Source organism: Dipodomys merriami, unplaced genomic scaffold (genome assembly GCF_024711535.1).
Source record: "Dipodomys merriami isolate MVZ:Mamm:240054 unplaced genomic scaffold, mDipMer1.0.p SCAF_6, whole genome shotgun sequence".
NCBI classification, from domain to species: domain Eukaryota; kingdom Metazoa; phylum Chordata; class Mammalia; order Rodentia; family Heteromyidae; genus Dipodomys; species Dipodomys merriami.
In genome coordinates, this window is record NW_027206179.1 from 13,665,551 (window position 1) to 13,691,577 (window position 26,027).

The 26,027-nt window shown below is 46.8% G+C and overlaps 1 protein-coding gene across 1 annotated transcript in view; it reads left to right on the top strand.

The window, feature by feature from the left end:
• The window catches only part of Col4a1 (collagen type IV alpha 1 chain), a 128,401-nt gene that overhangs the window by 42,934 nt on the left and 59,440 nt on the right, over positions 1-26,027 (top strand). The window contains exon 2 of the mRNA XM_070002626.1: positions 11,270-11,329. Within this exon, the coding sequence (XP_069858727.1) occupies positions 11,270-11,329 (60 nt within the window). The remainder of the gene's footprint in view (positions 1-11,269; positions 11,330-26,027) is intronic.

Below are 26,027 nucleotides of genomic sequence, written 5' to 3' on the forward strand. Positions count from 1 at the left end.
ACCCCAGAACTGATTGCACAGACACCGCTCACACAGACTCCAGAACTGACCGCATAGACACTGCTCACACAGACCCCAGAACTGACCACACAGACACCGCTCACACAGACTCCAGAACTGACCGCATAGACACTGCTCACACAGACTCCAGAACTGACCGCATAGACACTGCTCACACAGACCCCAGAACTGACCACACAGACACCGCTCACACAGACCCCAGAACTGACCACACCGACACTGCTCACACAGACCCCAGAACTGACCACACCGACACTGCTCACACAGACCCCAGAACTGATTGCACAGACACCGCTCACACAGACTCCAGAACTGACCGCATAGACACTGCTCACACAGACCCCAGAACTGACCACACAGACACCGCTCACACAGACCCCAGAACTGACCACACCGACACCGCTCACACAGACCCCAGAACTGATTGCACAGACACCGCTCACACAGACTCCAGAACTGACCGCATAGACACTGCTCACACAGACCCCAGAACTGACCACACAGACACCGCTCACACAGACCCCAGAACTGACCACACCGACACTGCTCACACAGACCCCAGAACTGACCACACCGACACTGCTCACACAGACCCCAGAACTGACCACACAGATACCGCTTGGCATTGTCAGAATGGCATCTGTGTCAGGGCATGGCATCGGGAAGCCACAGCATTGACCAGTGACCATTTCTCTGTCTGCTGTGGCTTTCCTCATTTTTCTTCCTTGACCACAGTGTTGTGCTGTGTTTTAGGTAGGTCTGAGAATGCCATTTATGGTGTGCAGAGTGGCAGTTTTGGTCCACCGACCATTATCTTCTATTTACTTAGGGAGCTTTCCTGCTGCTCTGCTCAAATTGGCATGTGCCTGGAAGCATGGTATGTAGGAAACTTCTAGCTAGATCTCCGGCCATTTGTCAAGTGCAGAGCCAGCTCGCTCCAACTGGCTTTTGCCGAGTTTATTATATTCCATTCTGTTTACATTTCATCTGAGGCTTTAAAGATACACAGCAGATGACGTTCTCCTACATGGGCACAGTTTCCAGGGCGACTGGTTTGGGACGGATCACAACACTTCAACATCTGTCATGTACAAAGAGGCTCAGTCCTTCTATTTCTCTTTGAAAAGTGACTTTACTAGCAAACCTGGTATTTGACTCTTGAGTACAGTTATGGAAATTACACTTCAGTTTCATTCTGGCTGCCTGGGACAAGTCTAAACATGCAGATTTTTCTGGAACAGTTCTCATATGGACAGGAAAGGTGAACAGCTAAGATTGCTATCATAAAGGGCTTTTATAGTCTCTCTGGAAACAGGAAGTAGCAGTAAGCCAACAATATGTACTTGTGTGGAACACGCATGCACATGCATTTGTATACACACACACACACACACACACATACACACATAAACAGAATATTCTTTTTGCTGACTTTACTCAAATCAGCCCAGGGCTCCCGAGTCCCAGAGGTGGGCCCTGTGTTGGGGTGGGCAATGCCCCTCATGGGTGCTGAGCTTCCTGTCTGTGCTATCTCAGCCTCATCTGTGGCCCACACTGTTTCCTACTGCTGGAATGTCCTTACTTGTCATCCCAGGCTCTGCCACCTAAGTTGTGGCTCAGGGTTTAGTGGTCCTGCAAGTGCCACTGTAAATAGGGTCCTATACCAGGTGCCTGTGGCTCACATGTATAATCCTAGCGACTTAGGAGACTGAGGTCCAAGGACCTAAAGCCAGCCTGGATAGGAAAGTCCTTGAGACTCATTTCCAATTAACCACCAAAAAGCTGGAAGTGGAGTCGTGGCTCAAGTGGTAGAGTGCCAGACTTGAGCAAAAAAGCTGAGGCACTGAGTTCAAGCCCCAGTATCAGTGCAAGGGAAAAAAAACCCCAACAAGATGAAGGTGTGGCAAATAGAATATGAACGGAACCATCACTTGATGTTTGATGTCACTGGAATTTCTGTTTGACAGCAGAATTACCAAGTACAGGACACCTCTGTATCATAGATCATGAACAAGGCAAATTCCAACCTGGCTTCCTTTCCGTCCTGTCTCTCTCCTCCAGGGAAGGAGAGAGACAGGATTTCAGCAGTAGGTTTTAAATGCATAATTGTTCGAGGAAAAGCACGGTGGCCTGTAGCCACTGGCTCTGTGAAACCCGGCTTTTGAGCCGTGCGTCAGTCATTCCTGAAATAGTTCCCTGCTCACTGGGACCTCCTCATGCCTTTTTCAGTGGTGCAGGTTGCTGAGCTCCTTAAAGGTTCATCTAGTGGAACGCAGAAGAATATGGTAAAAAAAATTGCTTCTATACTTTCATAGTTGGTGTGTGGCATAGTCTTTCTGCTTGGGGGTTGTGACCCATCACTTCCTACAACTGGTGGGACCTTCAAATGTGCAAGGAATCTCACCGATGGACATTGTTCCTTTGCACAAAGCCCTCCAGACAGCCGCCTGGTAGATGCCCCGGAGCACGTGGCTCTCAAGCCCGGCCACAGGGTTGGAATTTTTCATTTAATGGAAGAATGTGCGGGGCAGGCTCTGGGTCTCTAAAGGAAAGACATCAGAAATTCCCCAGCGCTCCCTGCATTTCACAGGTGACCCAGTTAAAATTTCTCTGAAGAAGACAGTATGTAGAAAGGGGCCAGCCTCCGTCTCTCCAGATCCGCTCTGTGCAGAAGGCAGTTTGTTTCTATCACCATCAGATGGTACTTAGTAGACATCATGGCTGCTGAGATGGGGACAGAGATGCTAAAAAAAAGGTCATGGAAATATGGTGACCCCAGATGGTCAAGGGTGGACTGCACCATTCTCAGTCCATGCTGGAGGACAAGACAGGACACATTCCCTCACCCCCAACCTCCATCTTGTTTTCTTCCTAAGCTAACTTGCCATGACTTGGCCCAAGTAGGACTGGTTGGCAGGGAAGGCCCTTGGCCCTCAGGGGAGTTCTGATCTCCTCTTCTCTTGGAGGTCCGAGTGTGCTGGGGTTTCTCCCTTCCTTACTCAGCTTGCTGACGCATTCTTGATCTTAGCATTAGGGGCCCTGGCCTATGACACGTTCACGGTTGGTGGGAGATAGGTCTCTTTAAGCAGGTGATAGATAAAACTAGCACTGAGACAACTGGACATGGAGGGATGCCTGCCTTCCCCAGGCCCCTGGTGATAGCTCTAGGCCCTGGGCCGGGGCCTGCGGGAGGCCAGCCTTGTGGAGTGGTAGCCAGATGATTCTGCAGTGGGCAAGGATGGATGGGAGGGAGACCAGACCACAGCAGACCAGGTGTATAGGGAATAAGGATGTATGTGTGGTGGGGGCGGGGGAGGGGAGAGAGGGAGAGAGAATGAATGAGAGAATGTTCTGTGAGGGGTCACAGACTTTCCCATCAATGGAGGGGAATAGTCTACATTTTTAAAAATCATTCCTGACTGGTGCCTGTGGGGGGAGGGGAAATAGCTGGAAAATCGGTGCCCCAAATTTGTCTTTATCAGTCTTGGAGGGGTCATTGGCGTGGGATGGGTGGGGAGGAAAAATGGCAGTTCTGTCATGATCAGGACAAGAGGGTGGCTGTGTGTTGGGCACACACTGGGAACGTTTCCTTTGAAATTTGGGAGCAGATCTCCTCCTCGGACCTGGAGCCTCCTCCTGCCACTGGTCCGTGTCCACAGACTGTGAGTCAAGATACATAGGCAGTGTCAGCCCAGGTCATGGACCTCCACTGCAGGTTCCAAGGGCACCCGGGGCCCACCAACGCATTGCACACGCATCCATCACATGGCCCCGTCAATGACAACTAATTACAGCCACATCTGTCCACAGCTGGGCGCGGGCCAGGGGCCTGGAGGAGAGGTGCTGGGCTGTGTTACCACTCCCTCTGGCCCAGGCTCTTCCCCAAGCAGAACATTTCACGTCTGCCCCCGTTTAGTGGGAGAAAGGGAAGAAAAGCAATGAAAATGAGTCAACAAAATTGTCGAAAATGGGACCAGAACAGCAGTCACATGTTACTAGGGAGAGGATCCAAGCCAACACCCCAACTTCCTCCGTGTGGGCATCCCTCGTGGCCTCTGCAGCTCAGTGTCTAATGAGAAACACAGCATAGCATCCATCTCCCGTGCCTCAGTCCTACTGGAGAGAGAGGAAAGAAAGAGAGGAAGAGGAGAGAGGAGGAGAGAAAAGGGAGAGGAAGAAGGAGAGGGAGGGGAGGGGAGAGAGGAATGAGGGACAGAGAGAGAAGAAAGGAGAGAGGAGTGAGAGACAGAAGGAGGGATGGAAAGAAAAGGGAGAGGGAGGAGAGAGAAAGAGAGAAGGGGAGAGATGAGAAGAGAAAAGAAAGCAAGGGACAGGGGGAGGGAGGGAGAGAGAGAGAGAGAGAAGCTATACATTAGAAGTTCAGTTTGCATTTCAATTTTGTTTGTCAAGAATGTATCAAGATGTGTAGTTGTTTTCCAATTAGAGCAGAAGTATTTTGTATGTCTAAAGATTAGTAAGGATTGCTGTATGTCTATGATTTGATTTCCATTTCTGAATGGCATACAAACACTGTTTTAGTAACTAAATTTGCCTTTTGGTTGAATTAATGGGCAATGATTCTTTTATCTCTTTGGAAATCACTTCACCAGCTAATTGACTAAAGCAAAATTATATAACAAAATAATATTAAAACTATGAAAGTGCTCTGTGAGTTTCTTAAGACTGGGGAGAGGTGAGTGCTGGTGGCTCACACCTGTAATCCTAGCTACTCAGGAGGCTGAGATCTAAGGTTTGTAGTTCAAAACCAGCCCCAGCCAAACAGTGTAAGCCTCTTATCTCCAATTAGCCAGCAAAAAGCCAGAAGTGGGGCTGTGACTCAAGTGGTAGAGTACCATCCTTGAGTGAAAAAGAAGGGACAGCACCGAGGCCCTGAGTTCAAGACCCAATATCAGCACGCGCACAAGCATGCGCACACGCGCGTGCGCGCGCGCACACACACACACAGAAAAAAAAAGACTCAGGGAGTGATTCCCTCACACTTAAATCCACCAGAACTTCTTTTGGTGCTAGCAGGGGCTCAGGGGTTGAATTATTCAACTTGTCAGGCAGGCCCTTTACCACCTGAGGCAGGCTTCTAGTCCCTTTTTTGGTGGCTGTTTTTGAGGTAGGGTCTTTTTTTATGTCCAGGCAGGTCTGGGCTGTGATCCTCTGACTTGTGCTTCCTGATGTTGCTAGGGATGGCCAGCATGTGCTGACACACCCAGCCATGGGTTGTGTTGGTGTCCCTTGAACCCCTCTGGTCTAGAACTGTGTGTTCTCCCCACCTCTGCCTCTCAAAGGGCTGGGATGACAGGTTCGGGCCACCTTTTGCCCATCCTCCCCAGACATAGCTTTGGGAGTTCAAAAATACTGTGCAAATTTAGGCTTTTAAGAAATGATTATTTGTAAAAAAAAAAAAAAAAAGAAATGATTATTTGTGCTAATTTTTTGGCCTTTTATGCTCCAGTGTGTTACTCATTTTTCCAGTCCTATGTTAATTTCATTTTTTTTCAAATTTAATTTTTATGGGGTGAGTCAGATTAAGTTTTATCCAAGTTTCACTTTTCCAGAGGGATTTCCCACCTGACAGTCCCCTGTCATGAGGGCCCCAACCTGCCCCTCCCCATTGTTGGTGTTTATACATGTTGAATTCTGCCCAAATAGTCCCCAAATACAGTGCCTGGTCTCTCTAATTTCTTTAGCTGAGTAGATGCCCCCCTTTTCTTTCCCCCGGAAGTCCTGCGACCGGAAGAGCCTCAGCTAGCAATATCCCCATGAAAGTACTTTGACATTTTGCATAGCATAGGGAATGTGCGAAGGAATTTGAAAGATAAGCCGTTTAGACTGGGCAGATTGCCACACGTCCCTATTTGGTGAGATGTAAGACATAGAAATTGTTAAAGCAGTAGTGTTAAAGGTCCATCTTCCACCAGAAGTGAGGGAAACAATCAGAAAATTGAAGACTTAATCCTGTTTCACTCATTCCAGGCATTCCTTCCTGCGGTAGACATGTCATAGTTGGTCAATTTGTACAAAAGTGCACCCTTCCCCCTCCCTCCTCTTCCCTTCCCCCCCTTCTCTCCCCCCTTCTCTAATTTTCTCTCTCTCTCTTTCTCTCTCTCTCTCTCTGTCACACACACACACACACATACACACACACACACACACACACACACACACACACACACTCAATGCATACACAATAACATGGAGCTAGTGCTCTTCAGTGAACTAAACAGCCAGGGCCGCACAGCCAGCCAGCCTTTCTCATCTTGTACCCTCTTGCGTAGGACCCGCTTTCACGCAGATATCTCTAGACAGAGACAACTGGAAATAGACCTCACTTCACTTACAGGCACAGACTCCATCCCTGCCCTTCCCTCTTCAGCAGAAGCACTGTGCATTGTGGTCATCATGTATTTTTAGAACTTAACGTACTTTATACCTTTATGCTGCTCTGGAAATGATCATGAGGGCATGGTAGAAACTTCTACCAATATAAATGGTTTTAACCTGTCCTGAAAGGTTTACAGAGATGCTCAGAGAATATTAAAGGTATTTGGCTTAGGGATTACTTTGGAGTGCCTTGCATTCCTTTCAAATTGTGGGGGTTTTTTTTGTTTGTTTAAAGTTGGTCCCTGCTATGTGTGTGTGTGTGTGTGTGTGTGTGTGTGTGTGTGTGTGTGTGTGTGTGTGTGTGTGCACATGTGCATGTCTGATAGAGAACATTGGGAATGGATGCATGTTTTTCTTTTTCTGTTTCAACTTTAGTTAATTCAATTTGCCATCATTTTAAGGCAGCCTTCCATACTTTTGTGATAAAATAGCTGCTAGAAGAGGTTCATAGGATTTCAAAAATGAACTTTTCAGTCTAATTTCACTAATATCCCCCACAGATCTAGGTCGGGAATGATGGCATTACCTTTGAGAGCCTTCTGGGGTTCTCTTTTTCTCCTCCTCCTGGGTCCCCCATTTATCTTGTCCACAGGTGGTCAACTCCTGTGAGAATGACCATGGTCCACTTTTTGCCTGGCCTTTGAGAGCTGGCGGCCACATTCTTGGGCTCCCAAGTGGGCTGAGCTTCCTGCCTGACTTCCGCTAGCTGGGGACCATTGGGGTGAGTGCGCATCTCATGGGAAGAAAGCACAGGCCTTGCAGCTGATCTCATTGACCCGAGACTCCATGGGGTGAGGGCAGGGCAAAGGGAACATGCTTCTCACAGAATGTTCCAGCATTGCTCTGGCTCTAGAATCTGAAACAGAGGGAAGGGAGCTCATGGATGGCCTAACTACTAACTGCAGATGTAGGGAACAGCTCCCTCAGAGCTGAAGCTACCGGGCTGGCCAGAGCCCACAAATTGCACATGCCTTAGGATTTGGCTGAGAAGCCTGGATATGGAGGAGAGAGCTAGGAATCTTGTGTATTCTGTAGTGGTGGTGGTCCCTTTAATGCCCAGCAGCTTACAACAATATGCGTGGGGTAAGGTTTTTTGTTTAGTAAGATATTGCAAAAGCACACAGCATGTGTCTAATTTAAAAGTGATCTTTTCAGTAGTGAGCCCTTGAATTGCAGGTAAAGATACCCCCATAAATCAGGGTAAAACCCAGCAATAGCTATTATAAGCTGGAAACAGTGAGGAATCAGAGCAGTGATGTTGCCAAATTGATGGTGTTCAAGAGACAGAGTAAACATGCATCTTAGGATATGTTATTCTAAAAATTCATTTTGTTTTTAACTAAATCCATTTGCATAAGATCTTGGCCTTTGAGGATGTGTCACAAAAGTCATGGTCTTGAAAGCAGTTTTTGCAAGGCATGGAGGTGTATGTTGATAGAGGCTGGATTAAGCAACAAGCTCAAGATCAGCCTGGACTACATTGCAAGTGTCTACTCAAAATAAACCAGCCAACCCCAAACAAAACAAAACAAACCTCCTCTAACAAAAGGAAACCATTCTCCCCACAAAGCTAACCATCTTTAGATAGTTTTGGAATTACTGGTTCTTTGGAGTTGCCTCCTGGGCCCAGAATATGTGACAAAATTTCCTATATGAATAATACACACCAAGATTTCCTCCATGAATATATTTCCGACTATACAGATACTTGGCCTGGGAGTTGAATTTCTGTATTAACACAGTACAGGCTGGCAAGGAAGGCTTTGTTCTTTCTTTCTTACTTCAAGTTTTCCTGAATGATTTCTGTGACCTGCAGAGTATTTGGCTTAGGCAAAGCTACCCATTTATCCACCACATATGCCAGTATTTCTTTTCTTTTTCCGGAGAAGCTGTACTAGGGCTTTGTACTTGCTAGGCATTCACTTTGCTGCCAGCCCCTTCTTTTTGCATGAGTTATTTTTGAGATAAGGTCTGAGTTTATGGCTAGGCGGCCCTAGACAGCAATCCTCCTACTTGTGCTTTCCAATATTGCTAGGGAAGACAAGACTATGCCACCATGTGTGGCTTTTGAGTGAAATCCTGTTATGAACTTTCATGGGGCTAGCCCCAAACTTTTAATCTCTGCCTCTCAAGTAGCCGGGATTTTAGGCTTGAGCCACCACACCCAACTACCTGCCAGTATTTCTGTAACAGAAGCTCGGGAAGCAACTTGATCCCAGTGTGCCATCATGGCTCAGAGCTCCCAGTCCATTGTCTTGCATTTCTCCTCGGACAGTTGTGGAAATTCGCTTCCATAACTTACCTCAAATTGGTAGCTTCTGAGATGTGTCAACACTTAAGAGAAAAGCCCAGAACCATCACATAGCCACTGTAGCTTCACTCCTTCCGCTTTCTACAAGCCTGAGGTTTCATAGAAATTGCCATCGACTTCGAAGTAGAGAATCCTGCTGCTTCAGGCTCTAGTTGAGTTGCTGTAGCCAAAGTGTGGGTATTTGGTAATGTTTCCTACGTGGACTCTGAAGACAACAGAGTCTCCTGAGGTGCTGTGGGATGGGAGGAAGCTCAGGAGGGTTGAAGGAGTGAAGTCTTGGTGCATTTGCCCCGTGGAAGTGATGTAATCTCCCTCACTCAGAGGCTGCTGCTGAGCCCTGGAGTGACTTGGCACTGCCTCACCTTCTGGGCTTTTCTGATCTGGGCAGTACCCTGGTTATGAATGAGTGATTAACCTGGACATTTGCCACACAGCTCCTGGCTGCTCAGGTGGTCAGGAAGAGCCAAGGCCCACTTTGGCTTAGTGTTCACTGGCACTGAGTGGTGTTCTCCGTCTGTGGGATTGTTGTCTGTACTTGTCACTTGAGGTGGAATGAATGGCACCACCACTAGACTGAGAAAGCAACAGCAACCGGGATCATTCCCCTCATTGATGCTAAGATACCCATCTGGCCATGGTTTAACAACTCTGTAACTGATTTAACAGCAAGGCATCAGTATTTAATTTCTTTCTTAGAGTGGGTTTCACAATCTATGTTGTCTTTGATGAAATATAGCCTAAATCAGGCTCCCTGCTAGGCTTTGGGCTGCCGTGGAAGGCTCAGGGTGTCCTGAGTGACAGGAGAATTGACTGTGAGAGTCTGTGTTATGTCACACACCCAGTGGAGGATCTGGGTCAACATGTCATGGGACCAGGCCAGGGATGGGGACAACCCAGTCAGGTGCATCTCTTGAAGTCTTTCATATATTTTGGATGGTTAATCGGTAGCACAGAAGGATTTTTTTTTTTTTTTTTTTGGTTTGGTCATGGGATTGGAACTCAGCACTTGCGTGCTGTCCCTAAGCTTTTTTCGCTCAATGCTACCACTTTGAGGCACAGCGCCACTTCTGATCTTTTAATGGCTCATTAGACATAAGACTCTTACAGACTCTGGTGCCTGGGCTGGCTTTGAACTGCGATCCTCAGATCTCAGCCTCCTGAGTAGCTAGGATGACAGGCGTGAACCATCAGTGCCCAGCCACAAAAGGATTTTGAACTCATCTTGGAGTGACCCAGATTCCCAAGCAAAGCAAAGCACATGGAATGACTTAAAATGTCAGGAGTTATGGGAATAGAGGCTGACATCGCCTCTGAGTCAGAGAAGGAAGTCCATCCCTAGTCTTGACTTGGCCTGGCCTACTGTCAGCTGCCCCATTTCCAAAGTACAAAATTAAGAACAGCTTACTGTCCCAAAGGTACTTGTAACAGATTTAACTTCGTACAATAAGTATCTCCAGATGTAATTGTTTGATGCAGAAGGTTTCCATGGTAATGGCACCCTGGCCGAGTATGTGGTGAAAATATAGGCTTCGTGAGAACCATGTGCTATTAATAGCATAATTTTCTTTTCAAGAATTTTTTTTATCACCAGAAGCAGAATATGGATATAAATTTTAGACATAAAACAGTATCTAATAAAGCCTAGCCACTATTGCTCATGTCACACCCTGCACTTCCTCTCCATAGTATGCCCATGTCTGTTATGGTTTTAAACTTAGATTCTTCTAAGGATGTGTGTACTATCTTATGTTTAATGAGAAAAGATGAGTTGGGTTCTGGTTGCAGTCTTGTCCTAGCATGCCTAACCGAGTTTCTACACCAGTGGAATGGGGATAGTTGAGCCTGCTCGGGAGGAATTAATGCACCCTTTAAATACAATGACAGCAGACACGTGGGCTCCTTTTCTCTTCAGTTCTTATTACATGGTTGCTTCTTCTCATATTTTAACATTATCTTTTATATAAGAAATGAACAAAATGCAAAGACATTTTGTTGCTCAATGTCCTTTAAATGAATCTTCTAACTTTAATTCTTCAAGACTTGGCCCTAAAATCTTGCTCATTCACCTTATTCTGTCTCTGTGCAATGTTTTGTTTTTTTGCCTGAGCAGAAGTCCCTTGGAGCTTGTACGATGCAGTATAGAGTTCACATTGGGGAACCTGGTCTCCCATGGTCTTAGGTCTGAAGCTCCTAAGTCAGAAGCGTGACATGTTCATAGTCTTACAAGTACTGTTAATACCTGACTGAATCTACTGCCAATAGAAACTGACCAAGAGCAACTTGTATAGATGCTGTCCTTCACTTTCTGGACTAAGGGGACTTTTGACTTGTTCTTGAGGATTGTCTGTTTGGCAAGAGAGACGCACATAGACAGTGTGTGTTGGTCCCATTGAGTGAGCTGTGGGTATCTGGCATTGTGGGTTGTTCCCATGGAAACAGGCATCCCTTGTCCATGTCCACATGAACATGGTGAGGTCCCATGAAAGCAGATGACCACAGTTTAAGTATCCTCCTATTTACATGTGTTCTCTTTGCTTGCAGGGTGGCTGTGCTGGCTCCGGCTGTGGCAAGTGTGACTGCCAAGGAGTGAAGGGACAAAAGGTGAGCAGCCAGACCTTAAGTACCAATTCCTTCCGAATTGCCTTCACAACATCCATCACTAAGCGCTCATGCGTCAGAATTAACAATCAACCATTTATGTAGAGCCTCAGTGCAGTTTGAATAATTCCTGCCCACCCCCAGCAATACAAATGAAACAAAACCAGACTTCCCATTACTCTGAATAATACTCTTATTTAATAGTGAGTCTCTAGAGAATATGATAATTAGTAGCAAGGAGTGTAAAACTAAAAGGGTATGGATTATTTTCTATTTTTTTTTAACTCTTCAAGCATAGGGAACCTTTTTTTTTCTACCACAAGCTATGTGGATATTTATAACATCTTCATGGGCCTTAGAAAATAGTATAGCCAGGCAGCTGAGGGACACATTTGTGTCTGTCCCTTGTGTCCTAAGTGCTCCCGAGGTCTTGTACAGCCCTCCTGGATGGGACACTTCTTGCTAGGGAGCAAGTACTGGCTGAAAAACCTTTTGATTTAATCATCTTTTTAGATATAACAGATACGTAAATTTAGCGTTTTTTTTTCCTGAAAAAAGGAGAAAAAGGTTTCTATTCAACATGAGGACTTACTATATTCAAATTAGTATTGGATTTTTTTTTTCATTTCATTGATATCATTTTCCAGATGATTGGAATTTAGTTGCAGGTTTCATGCTTGTCTAGATTTACTTATAAAAATGGTAAGTACTTATTATTTCCCAAATGTACTATCTTGTCTTGGAGTAAGCTGTCTTCTCATTCAAGAATCACAGATCTCTAGATAAGGATAGTTTCTCTGGCAGGCAGGCTGCGCCTTTGGCATTTCAGTTGGCTTGAGGGGGTGCCTGTCTGGTTTTTACCTACCAGATTTTAAGCTGTGTCTGGATGCTGAGTGAGTCACCATGGAAACCAGGTGTGCAGGGAGGGAGCTCTGGGCCTTGGACAGCCTGTACCACAGCTCTGCACTGCAGGTCTGCTGTGGAGTCACCCCTCCTTTGTGCCAGAGGGCTATCATCCTGTGTACAAACTCTTCCTTCAGGTCTTATTTACACACACACACACACACACACACACACACACACACACACATATACACACATACCCCTACCTGTGGGCACACACACACACACACACCCCTACCTGTGGGATTCAGCAAATTCTGCTGCATACAATGTTGTTTTGAGCTACTTGCTGAAATGCATTACTGTTCTAAAAGCAGTGCCCGACGGTTGGTGGCACAGGTCTGACTTGGTAGTTTCTGAATGAAGGAAGTGGATGAGAACAGTCTGACGATTTTTCTGATCAACTAAAGTTCATCCAGTGTCCTGTCCCTTCCCTTTTGGGATTTTTCTCTAGCCAGTCAGTCACAAGTGGGCATTTTAAAGAATTGTTATGAAGGAGAGACAGGTATTTCTCATATTACAAAAGTTAAAAAGAATCTAACTTGAGTTATGCACATGAGCACAGTGAACTAACATAGAAATCCTTAAGACTCAAGGCATGGCAACAAATGGGAACAGAAGCCTCTGGTAGCTGGTTCTCTCTCATATTAAATAGTTGGGGAGACAGGCATTAGGGTCTCCCCTCTAGGGGCGGGGAATGCTCTATCTACCCACTTGCCTTGTCCCCTCTTTTTCTGTATCCTGGAAGGGCCCCTTAAAATTCTTCTATTGAACACACATCTGTGAAATTACCTTTATAGCCCATCAAAGGTAACCAGGTGGACATACTGGGACTTGGCTTTCCACACAGTCTCAGTTGCTGCCTATAGAACCGAATGGTGAAAGGCCTTCGGGAGTCTGTGCCTGGTGAGTCCCGGGGCGTCAGCTGCTGCTGATGGTGGAGTGTGTGCTATGCTCATTTCCTTTCTCAGTCACCGTGGGTGTGGCAAGTGCTGGTCCCCACCAGAACCTAGAAGACCTAGCCTAGCCCTTCCAGGGCACATCCTGGCCCAACCCATTCCTCAACACTGTGCTGTCTCCATTTCTTTTTCCATAAGGAACATGTCAAGCCAGAGCCTTTGTAAGCTCTGCGTGAGTCCATGCTCAATAATAGTGTAAGACACTAACTTGTGAATGGAGTGAGACCCCTGACCCTTGTTATTTGCTAACTTCTTTGATGCTGTGTCACCTGGATAAGAATGGAGGTGCCAGGACTTTTCAGGTAGCAATCAAGTGACTCACTGGTATGGAGAGGGACAAAGGGCCTTCTTCCCAGTGTCGAGATAAATGGAAACATCCGTCTCTTGTCTTGGAAAACCTGGGTGTGGTTGTGTGTGTCAGTCTTTTAAGCTAAATAGGAGGTTTAACTAGGAGGATCAAGGTTCATTTTGGCTCACGCATACCTGTGGAGATCCTATTTGAAAATGACCTAGAGCAAAACAGGCTACTGGGGAATCTCAATACAATCAATTAATCAATCAATAAAAGTCCTGAGTGCAGGTTTCTGTCCCCTCATGCCTTCGGCCTTTTCCCCAGCCCCCAGCCTCTCACTCCTGCACTGTGACAGTGCTTGTCAAGTGTGAAGGCTGAGGGGGTGAAGGGCTTGCCGTCACAAAACGTGAGGCTGCCACTTGTAATCCCAGCTTGCCTCAGTTCTCATGGAAATGAAATGTCTGTAAATTAAATTCACTTAGAATAGGGGAGGCATATAGCTCTGAGAGAGCTAATGTTACCTAACCAGGACAGTATCAAAGCCTGGGAAATGTAGAAATCTTTGTTTTCTAGGCATCCCTTTGAGGAATACTTGGACAATGTTATTTATTCAAAACCTGATAGTGCCCTGGGTGAGCTGGAATCTCTCCAGCCTAATTACCAACTCTCTTCTGGCTGAGTCCTGCTCTCTGTGGAGCTGCAGTTAATGGACAGAATGTCTTATAGTCTCAAGATGTTCTCAATGGGTTTTAATGCAATCGATCACTGCTGTGTAATCGCATTATTAAATAATCAATGCAACACCAAGCTGTGGAGCTTTGTGGTCTCCCACTGGGCTTCAGGGTCCCGTTTGTCTTGTTTATTTTTCCATTTCCTGCAAGACCACTCCTGGCCTCAGATGTTTTCTCTTAGGTAATTAGTTTGGCGTTGTACACAACAGCTTTGTGTCCTCTAGAGATGTGTGTGGGAATGCTGTCTGATTAAACTCACTACAGTGTGAGTGTTTGCTGGCTCAGTCATGGAGCGAAGCCCTTCTTTTCCTTGATAACTTGATTTTCTCAAGCACCCATTCCCAGGAATCCTTCTGTATGCTTGGAAGAGATTGTTCAGGAAGTCTCCCAGTCTTTTAGCTGTGGAAACGCTTATTTATGTAAAACGACCACTGTATTCTGACCCCACAGTGTCCCAAGAAGGAGCTTGTGCTCCTGAAACAAATAAGCCAAGAGTAGTCAGTCTAATCTGGAAGAATGGAGAAAGCAAGCATGGTCCCTGTCCTGGGAAGGGAAGCCTTGAGCTGTTGAGTGACACACAGCTTCCGGAGTGAGGTCAGATCCAGGCATGTCCTGGCTGTGGTCAGCAGAGCTGCTGGGACACAGATCAGGACTCACAGGTTCCAGTACCTGTAGAGACATTAATACACGTAGCTGCAAAGTCAGAGGAAGCTGATGGACACAATCATGGAAGAGTTCCCCAGGCCCATGGTGTGTACACTCCCTCATAGTCTCCTGCCTAGGAGAGCAAGCCTGAGCCTTCCTTGAAGAGGGCTATGGTGACAGGGTGGCTGGAGGGCCATTGAGAGGCCAGGCTCTACCCTGAGTCCACGGCAGGTCTTGTTCCTGAGGCCAGTCATCTGGTCTCCTGTCTGGTAGGTAGCTATACCACAGTGAGCCAACTTGGCACATGGGACAGGGCAAGGTCTGTGCCCAGCCCCCTCGCCACTTGGGAGAGAGTTGAGTGCCCTTCCCAGGGTAATAGCATTCCATCCTCTCAGGTAATTTAATTATAGTAAACCCTTATGTGAAGGCTTGGGTTCCCTTGTGCCCCGTTCCTGTGGGAATTCCTAGCACTTATACCCTTCAGTGCTCTGGTTAAAACTCAGTGCCATAGTGAGTGATCTATTGGTAGTAACCCCTGACTATTCAGGAAGAAATAGGGTCTTATTGAATGACTTCTGGATGCAAGTCTTAAGGCCATGGCCAGCCTCCCTCCCTCCCTCTTTCCATTCCTCCCTCCCTCCTTTCTTTCCTTCATCTCTGCCCATCTGGGAAGTGTGATGTCCCCTCCTTTCTATAGGTGGCCTAGAGCTATGGGTGGCCACATCTGCCCACCTTGGGCAGCGTGCTAATGGCTCAAAAGGGCTTTAGTTGCTCTGCTGTCAGGTAGGCACTGTTAAGAAATGTCTTCACATGACGTGCAAAGTGGAAAAAGCCATATCCGATCATGAGAAGAGAGTCTCTATTTGTAGTGTTTCAAATCTCGTGCCATTTTGTACTGATTGGCTCTGTAGCTCAATTGCCAGGGGCGCCCATGTCTCTTGGGTCAGGAGCCAGGCCTTTGCCTGCATGTCTTAGTACAGGAAATCCTACAATTCCCCGCACATTAGGCACCACATTCTAGTCATTTTTGGATGATATCGTGATAATCATAAAAATACCTTAGTCTCTAACAGTGCTTTTTAGATAAAGGATGGATCTGCTTCTCACGGAGATCACAAATGAGTTATTTTCTTAGTTGTCATGACATCTTAGGTAAAATTCCTTTCTGAGACAAGAACTATTACTTTATTGGTACTTTTGGAGAACCCAATAATCTTCAATTTATAAATATATTTACTTCATTGGTCTTTCATTCATGGCTCATAATTCTGGCCATGATTTCATTGTGAAACATAAAAAAAGGCTGGATGTAGTGGCTCATGCCTATAATTCTACCAATAGGATTGAGTTTTGAAGGAAGTCCAGTAAAAAGTTGATAAGACCCCATCTCAAATGATAAAAAGTGGGCATGGAGGCACATGCCTGCCATCTCAGTTATGAGAGGCATAAATAGGAGGATCATGATCCAGGCTAGCTTGGGCATAAATGTTAGACCTTACTTGATAATTCAAATGTTAGAGAGCTTGCCCAGTAAATATGACCTCCTGAGGTCAAACCCCAGTGCTAAAAGAACCCCACAAAGTATAAATACAATGCTTTTATCTTCTACTTTATTTATAGACTAGTGAGTCTCTTTTTATTTCTTAATATTCCTTATATTTGTCTAGAATAGGTTTGTGTCCTCAAGGGTTTATAAATCAAGGATAAGACTATCTTTTTATTTGTAGCAGAATGTTATAAATTTCTTTCTTATGAATGAAGCTATTTTAATGTTAAAGCGACCCCATTTCTTCTGAGATACTACATTTCTTTTTTAGCACCTGTAAGTATTTTTGTATAAAGTCCCCGAAACTTTGTATACTAGCTTGATTTGGGTTAATAACAAAAACTATTCATAATAATGGGAACTGACTAATAAAACATCTTCTGTGTAGAGGCACATACCTGATTTTCCTGGTTAAGGATTTCAAAATTAGTGTGTGTTTTTTTTAAATTGCAAAGCTGCCAGTGGCTCATGCCTGTAATCCTAGCTACTCAGGAGGCCAAGATCTGAGGATTGAGGTTTGAAGCCAGCCTACACAACAAAGTCCATGAGACTCTTAGTTCTACTTAACCACCAAAAACCTGGAAGTGGGGTTGTGGCTCAAGTGATGGAACACTAGCTTTGAGCAAAAAGCTCAGGGACAGCACCCAGGCCCCAAGTTCAAGCTCTAGGACTGGCGCGCACACACACACACACACACACACACACACACACACACACACACACACACGCACACGCACACACACACACACGCACACACACATTCTGTTTTCTAGGTTTCAAAATGTGAAATATATACAACAAAAAGGCACTAAAAGTGGTATTTAGTATAAAATAAGAGCTAAACAGATAAACAGATTCTAGCATATGCTTCAAGTGTATTTGAAATTACTCCTAATACTAGTGAGGCTGGTGGTCCTAAGAGCTGTCCATTCCTGATACTGAGAGTGTCCAGCCCTTGTTCCTATAGACTGCCTTGGGGTTTTTCCTGTCTTTTAAAAATATCATTGTTTTTATAACACTAAAATGTCGATTTTTTAAATATAGAAAATATAATACTTTGATATCTTTAATATTGAAAATTCTAAAATAAAAGACTGCCCAGTCTTTTCCTAGTATCGTTGTCAGCCTGCATTCAGGGAGTCAGCACGCATCTGTGGGGATGGAAGAGAGAGGTCTAAGGGAAGGCAGGGAGTTAAGAACCATACCTTTGATTCTGCAAGATATCCCAGAATGCTCCATAGTTGTTGCACATTCTGAGTCTTCTGGAGATGGGTGTTAGTGCAGCTGTCTGCCTGCAGGCCCTGCTGTTTCTCTAGCCTTGAACAGCCTCTGGGAGGGATTGGCTTGCTAAAGGCAGACTTAACCGGTGTGAGTGCCATTGCCCCACAGAGAGGGAGCTTCACCAAGTCACTTTGGCCATGTTACTTTGACCTGTACCTTGTCACAGGCTGATGAAGGCTGCTGACGAGCAGGAAGTTGAGCACATCAGAGATGCACACACATGGAATGGGCCTGTCAGTAGCAGTGCTGGTTTCAGATAACATGAGTGATGTTTGCTTGCTGGCCCAGCTTGGGCCCAGCTTCTGGACCAAAGACCCAGCCACAGACCCCAACTGAGACTACTCTGTCCACAGATGGAGGCAGAGAGGTCAAAGACACAGTCAGAAGCCCTTAGGATCCTGACATAGAGATGGCTGCATGCCTGGATGGCTAGGCTGCATCCTTTGTGGTGTTTGTAGCTTTTGGATGCTTCTAGAGGAGGAAACATGAGCTGGTGTGTGTGTGTGTGGGAGGTCTTTCTGCAATCATCATCCGATTACAGCAAACCCTGTGATTTTATCATCCACTTCTAGAATCATTATCCTTTAAAATCCAAGGGAAACTGGCTCTCTCCATGTCTAGCCCTTCCAAGCTCTGCTTGTTCTGCGGCTAACTGCTTTTCCGGATGGATATGTTCTTACAAGTGTTGTCCAGACTCTTCTATTCCCCCTGCTAGCTTCCTTAGGGCCCTGGGCGAAATGTATTTCTGGTATAGAGGGGGCTTCCATGGGTCTGAGGAAAACTCTGGGGCCACACATGCCCATTAGCAGGCCCTCCTAGCAGAGGGCTCCATGGACCAGCACACAGTCCTCCTTGTCTATGTCTGCCTTGTCATGCCAGGACTTTTTCCAGATGTCCCCATTTCCTATTTCCACATGCATGCCTGAATCATCCCTCTGGCAGAGCAGTCTGAAGAGGCCGTGTGGGTTCCCACAGTCACCTACTTTAGTCTTTTGGGGAGTAGTTCTTTGAAAACAAAGCATTTCTTGGAGAAGCATGCCCAAATCAAAGGGTAAGTAGTAAATAGTTTACTAGTGAGGAGGCCGCAAGAAGGGTCCATGCACAGTGATGAAAGTCTGTCTGCACGCAAGGCCCCATCTGCCTCCTGGACCTGCAACTGTCTCTGCCTGGGCCTCCAGCCATCCCTGTATATACGTTCACCCTGCCAGGGACTGGCAGCAGTCTTGCTCCTGGTCTTCAGCTCCCTTTCCTAATTCCTAACTTTTCTACTTCCTCATGTTAATGCCATTTGCCCTTTTGCCTTGTGTTTCTCCTCTTCCACCTCCACCTCCTCTTCTTCTACCTTCTCTTCTTCCTCCTCCTCCTTCTTTTATTGTGCTTGAACTCAGGACCTGGACACTGCCCCTTAGCTTTTTCGGTCAAGGCTGGCACTGTACCACTTGGGCCATAGCTCTACTTCTGCCTGTTTTTTTTTCCTGGGTTGGCTTTGAACTGTGATCCTCAGATCTCAGCCTCCTGAGTAGCTAGGATTACAGGCGTGAACCGCCAGTGCCAGGCCTGCCCTGTGCTTCCAAGAGCTGTTAGAAGCCTGCTGGGAGATTCTCCTTGTTGTATGCGTCACTTCATCCATGGCCATTTGGAGCTTAGCCTCTTTCACAAAACCTTGACAAAATAGCTAGTTTTGTTTCCATGTTCCAGTGAGTAGAAAGAATGAGTGTGAGTAGAAAGAATGAGTGTGTCCCACGAGTGTTGTACCAGACACTTTGTGTGGGGACACCCTGTCATGAGCCAGGAAAGCACGGACAGTCCTTGTCCTGATTATTTGTGGATTTTTTTTTTTGTAAATAGGATCCTGGCAGACCATTGGCTGGCAGGAAAATAGCTTTCTTTGAGAAGGAACACCATGAGACTGTATGTTTTAATTCAAGATCAAAGACTTCACATGAAACAAATCGCTGCAGTTGGCTTTCCCTCCCGTCTGTGGGTAAATTGTCAGGAGCTCAGGATGGGTTTCTGGACCTCACATAAGGCTGGGAGGGGAGGGTGGTGTGGGGTGGGGGCCCAGGCTCTCCAGGATGGTATGGCCATGGGAAGTGGCCGAGCACAATACCCAATTAAACAAAGGAAGGACTCCATCAGCTTAACGAGAAAACCAGATGACTTGGGGGGAAGTGGTGCCCCTTTGTTTTATTTTCCCCTTTGGTAAAACTGTTAAAATGTCAAAGGTATATTTCAGTGCCATATCCACTTAGAGTTTAGCCCACTTTCTCCATAAACACATATTCTTATTTTTAAAAAAAGTTATGACAATAATACATTTCTGGCCCAGTTCAGTTGACTAGAGAATGTGGCAGGAGAAGCCAGATGTGGTCGCTGATTGATTTCTAAAACCCTACAATAAAGCCACTCTTGCTGTGAAGTCCCTCAGTAGGGACTTTTCCTCTATTAGTCTAAGATTCTACCTGCCAACATGCCTAGAGATACGTCTGCAAATAGACAAAGAAGAAACTTCAAGTGAAAAAAAAACAAACAAAAAACGAGGGCTGATGAGACCTTCTTCCACAGCACCTTAAATGCTGCTTGCCCTGAGGCTTGTTCTGAGCCCTCTTGACGCCTATTATGTCAGGAGGTTAACTTGATGACCTTGGGATTCGAATCTGTGGCCCTGGTGTGGTATCACGTGCCAGCCTGCTGTGTCTGGCTACATCCTAGATTCCACAGTGGTTTCCTTCACAAGACTGGTAAGAGAATTCTAGGTCTGCTGCAGACCCAGAACCCCTAGAACTAGAAGGGCAGTGTCTAATACCCCACCCCATTCCATTGCTCTGCAATCTGGGAGTGTTCTGAGCTACTCTTGGTGCTGTGGGCTGTGGCGGTGGTGAGCAAGGAGGTGGTGGAAGAAACATCAATCTGGTCATGGCATAGGGGAAGCCCAAGCTGAGCAAGTGGGGACCACTGCTCTTCTGATGTACACTTAGGAGACCTCAGAAGTGCTTTTTGGATGGGGACTTATTTGCTAAGAGTAGAAGACATGTCCTATCACCCCGAGGCTGGGCTCTCGCTTGGGTCCGGTCTCTATTTCAGGAGTGGGGTGAGGGACTGTATGACTCCTGTCCCAGAGCTGCGTGTCCTGACCGAGCAGGCTGGGGTGGTACCTTTTCCCCTGGGCTTGTACCCCTCCTGCTGGTTGGTGGGGAGTGGGGGAAGGGGTCTTGTAAACACTCCTCTGTGGCTCTTGCCATTCGGCATGTGCATGGCGTGTTGGTTTTGCCTCATCCTGATGAGGGTTTGGACCCCCCGAGGAGTGGTACCAAGCTCTTGGAGTGGTGTATATAGCCTGTTCCTGCCCCCCACATGGTGCCGGGAACAGGCTGGCAAGGCCTGCTACCCTGTGGTCTGGGGCCCAGAGGGCGGCCATTCAGTTCTTCTTGAGACAATGGTGGGTCAGCTGACCAAACCGTCTTGCCTGCCAGAGCAGAAGTAGACAATGCAGGGGACTTCCAGTATGCCTCGCTCAAATTCTAGAGCGTGCTTCAGGCTTAAAGTGGTGCAGCGGTTTTTCTTGTCTGAGGACCTGAGACTGCTGGTCTCTGTTGAGGAACTCCATGCTTTGGAGCCCTGCTGAGGCCGGCACTGTGGAGACCTCAGCAGAGGCTTGAGGGAGCAGGTGGCTGAGGGGATGCTGTGCCCAGCCCTGGCCTCAGAGCACCCACACACACTTCTCCCCACAGCCACAAGCCGCCTCTGTCTGCTTTCTTTGTAAAAATCCCGTGCTTCTGCTCCCACACGTTCCTCACCTGTGTCATTGCTGATCCTCCTTTACCTTCTGCTCACTGACCAGAGCAGGTGCCTCTAGTTTGTTTCCCAGTGTTACACGGTGTGCCTGGTGATGTCACCTCCAGGGCCCTCCTAGTGCTCTCTTCCCTCATGCATACCATATGCACATATAAATACACTCACGGCATGTGCACACATGCACACAGCCTACACACATAGATAGGACACAGATGCACAATGTGGACACAGATATACATGAGGCATGCTGTATACAAATACATACTTGGCACATGCACAAACACAAATACAAATATACAGTGCATAATATAGTATACACTTCCCATGCATACACACACTTGCCATATGCACACAATGTAAAGATACATGTATGCCATATAGATACACCATGTGGGTGTTCACATGTATACATATACACACACACACACACACACACCATATATAGACATAAGACAAAAGCACATGCACAAAATTCTCAAGAGTGCCTTGCTTCCTCCTGTGGTTTGATCCTCTCCTGTCCCCCTCACGCTGCATTTGCATTGGACTCCGCTGCAGGGTGGCTCTGGAGTCTACCACTCCTTAGAGCAACTGGCAGGTAGACAGGGGACAGGAGGACAGGCTGGGGGCCAGCTGGAAGGCCGGGCCAGGGCAGAGCTGTGGCTGGCTCATGGACCATGCAGGGTAGTGTGAGCCTGAGAGAGGCTGGTGCTCTTGTCTGTTTGGGCTGCCATACTTGAGCTGACTTAGCAACCGCAGTCATTTATTTCCCACAGTTCTGGAAGCTTGAAGTCCGAAGTGAAGGATTTGCTGTGTGTAAAAGCCAAGGGAACGGTGATGTCTTTGCACCGGGTGTCCCCATCATGAGCACCCCACTTCTCAGACCACCGCCATGATGGGGAGGACTGGGCTCACAGCTCAACACTCAGCATGGTGTCCATCCTGGGCTGGGGGACTGACCTATCCTCTGCTGATGACGCTGTGTCTAGGTGCCCTGGTAACTGGGCTTGAGCTCCATCTGAACAGTTCCTGGTGGTTGTGGATGAAGTTGAGACTCTCACCTGGAAGATCCCTTATCTCCAGGCCTTTCTGAGCGGGAGCGCCTCCCGCCTTTGACTTGCAGTCTTCCCACACTGCCAGAGGGGTCTGCATACTGGCGGCGTGGGCCTTTCCAGGGCAGAGCTTGGCTGTACCCCAGGGACCAGGGCTCACAGCCAGGGTCAGAGCTTGGGGTCAGTTTGAAGGGAAGGAAGGCTGGGCCCCTGGTGGGTGATGGCTTTACAAGTAGACATTTCCTCAGGGTCACATACTTTTTTGGTGATTTATTCTGGAAAACAGCCGCGTGACTCAGCAGGATTTAGGATCCCTCCTCCGTCCTTCTTCTTGTCCAGCCTCTGAGGTCCTGTTGACCACAGATGTCCAGCCAGCCTCATCCTCCTCTTCCTCTTGTCTTGGAAACCACTGGGCCGGGCACTTGGGTGGAGGCCTGAAGGTTTTGTCATCGTGGACTTTCCATTTGCGAACGTACTTGGTTTTCCTCGTTTTATTTCCAACATCATTTGAAGTGGAGATGGGAAGCCCAGCCTGACTTCCTTCCACAGCCTCTGGTGTTTGTCCCTGGCCTGGGGACACGTTGTCAGATTCTGTTTCTGTGATCTTTCCGGTGGATTTGGGCCAAGAACTGAAGAGAGGAAGGAGGGACTGTCATCAGGAAAGTAGCAGAGGCAGAGCCGTGTTTCCCTGGGGTCCCCCACTTGCCCAGACGCCCTCTGCCTCATGTCCTCTGTCTCTGGCATCTGTTCAGCCCCAGCGTCCTCTGGGGTACACTCCCACCAGCGTCCACAGAGGGGACAGCAGGAGCCCCTGGTGACATCCTGAGACAGGTGTCTGATTGCTAATATTTCCAGCCTTGCTCCACATGTCCCCAGATGCTACCATCCACATCAGCACTCTGCGAATGCAGACTGAAATTTAATTTCTAAGGTGTTTATTTGCATGGTGATGCTCAGTACCTGGCTCTCTGCTCCTGACTCCCCACCTGAGATCTTAGGGTGTTCTGCCATGTGATTTAGTTTCTGCTTAAAACATCATGTGGGTCTGAAGTCAAGAGCTTGTCATTTTCCTGGGCTGGGTTCTTTCCCTTAGTTTTTTTTTTTTTTTTTGCTCAAGGCTAGACACTGTACCCCTTGAGCCACAGTTCTACTTCTGGCTTTTCAATGGTTAATTGGAAACAGGAGTCTCATGGACTTTCCTACCCTGGCTGGCTGCCAGCCAGGATCCTCAGATCTCATCCTCCCACATTACTAGGATTACAGGTGTGAGCCACCAGTGCCTGGCTCTTTGCCAATTCTGATGTGCCATGCTGTGTGAGACCTTGAGGCCTGGGTAGAGAATCGGGGGTTCCCAGGGGGCTCCCATGGGTTTGAAGTGCCTGTGGGAACTGAGTTTCCACAAGGAAAACAGTTTTATATCTGGAAGATAGTGGAAAGACACGTCAGGCTGCCTGATCTCACAGCACCCTTCTGCTGGGGGAGTGGCCTTGCTTGTATTCTAGACCCAGCACCTGGTGCTGGGTGGGCACATGGCCTGGTGGCTTGGCCTGTCTCTTCCTGGATGGTTTCTCCCTAACTTTTCTCTCTAACACATCCACACTTGGCCATCTATTCTCTAATAAGTCATTTTTAAAGTTCACATACCAAAGACATGGGAAATGTCATGTTTTTATATTGTACAATTTACAACTTACTTTATGAGAAAATTAATGCCTGTCAATTGACAAACTGTAATTGTTTCTGCCTTACTTCTTAGCAACAAACTTAGTATTTTTATCTACCAGCATTAAGTAATTAAGGAAGCAATACTATAAATTCCAGGCTTTAAGATGTCTACAATAAGGGAAAAACAAAGGAGGGGGTAACAATGCTCGATAGGAAATGGACTCATTACCTTGCTCATGTAACTATAACCCCTCTGTACAGTATCTTTACAATAAAAAATATAAATATATATAAAAGATAGTCTACAAGTAAGTATAGTGACATTGGTAGTAAGTCACCTTGTCTAAGGTGTTTTGTTACAACAGAAGAGCCCTCTCCCAGAATAATCTCCCACTGTCCGGACCCTCAGGCTCATAGGTCTGCCTGCTTTTGTGTTTGTAATTGCGATTGTTCATGTCAGGATATTTCTTTTCAGCTTTTCAGATTTACTGTTATCACAGACAAAAAAACAAAACAAGACCAAAAAAAAAATAAAAGAAAAGAAAAACACCCCGACAAAGTCCATGGCCCAGTTTGTGGCATTTCCTGACTTTTATATGTCCTAGTTTTGTTCCAGGACTCTGTCACACCCACGTCCATTCTCAAGATGAAATTAACAACATCCTCATCTCTGTAGCATGAAAACTCTCCAGGGACTGCTGTGGGACTCATGCATTCCCGAGTGCTTCCCTGTCCTCTGAGAATGTGCAGCACATCTCCTTAACTCTTGAAGCTACTTGGTTTGGAGATTATGAAGCTGTCTTTAGGTCCAAAAGATTTATTTTTTTAATTTCTTTTTTTTATTGTCAAGATGATGTACAGAGGGGTTACAGTTATATAAGTAAGGTAATAAGTACATTTCTTGTCAAACTTGTTACCTCTTCCCTCATAAAACATTTGTTTTATTCTTGTCCAAGTTCAGAGAGGAGCAAGTGTGTGGTTCTCATGCTTCCAATTACCTATCTTCCTGCAATCTCCGTCCTTCTCCCAAGCCTGGAATTTAAGCCGGGATGTAGGCTTTTGATAGATTTCAGGAAATTTTTTAAAAAAAATTAAGAGGCTAGGTAACCTTGCCTCTAGAACATTGTCTGAAGCACCAAGCCTTGCTGTGTAGCTCCAGTGGAAGCAGACATTCTGACAGAAAACCTTGTGTTTGGGGGGAACATTTTCCTTTCAAAGATTCCAATGGAGCAAGTAGGACACACAGTCCACAGGGTTCTCCCGGGCGCGGGAGTGTCCCAGCCAAAGCGAGCATGTCCCTCAGCCTGCTGCCCAGACTGTGGCAGAGCCGGAACCAAGGGAGCTACTCTGAGAATTGCTGTAGAGTCAGCAGAAGTTGCGGCCTTGGGATGGGGCCACCCGCATCCCTGGAAGGCCCCCCTGCCTAGGTGACCTGAGCACAACTTCTGATGCGAATTCCTGCCTTCCTGGAAGGCTTCCAGGGAGGCCTGACAGGTGTAGAGCTTGGCGGGCGACTTCTACCAGTCCTTGCCAGAGAAGGTACCCCCCCCCCATTCTCCCCTGAGCTAGCACCAAGTTGCACCAACCTGGTTCAAACCCCACTTGCTGCAGTGTGTAATGGATCACCTCCCAGGCTGCACTGGGTCTCCGCTTGTAAAGGATTTTGAGGCAGGCAGATGAGAAGCCCGAGGAGCTGCAGGGCTAGGAAAACCTTCAGAAGTATTTTCCTGTCCGTGGATGATCAGTGATGGTTTGTAGGGACCTCTTGCTATCTGGGTTGTATCTGTCTTGTGCTTTAAAGGACTTAGTTTTTCCATACCATTCACTACTCCCCT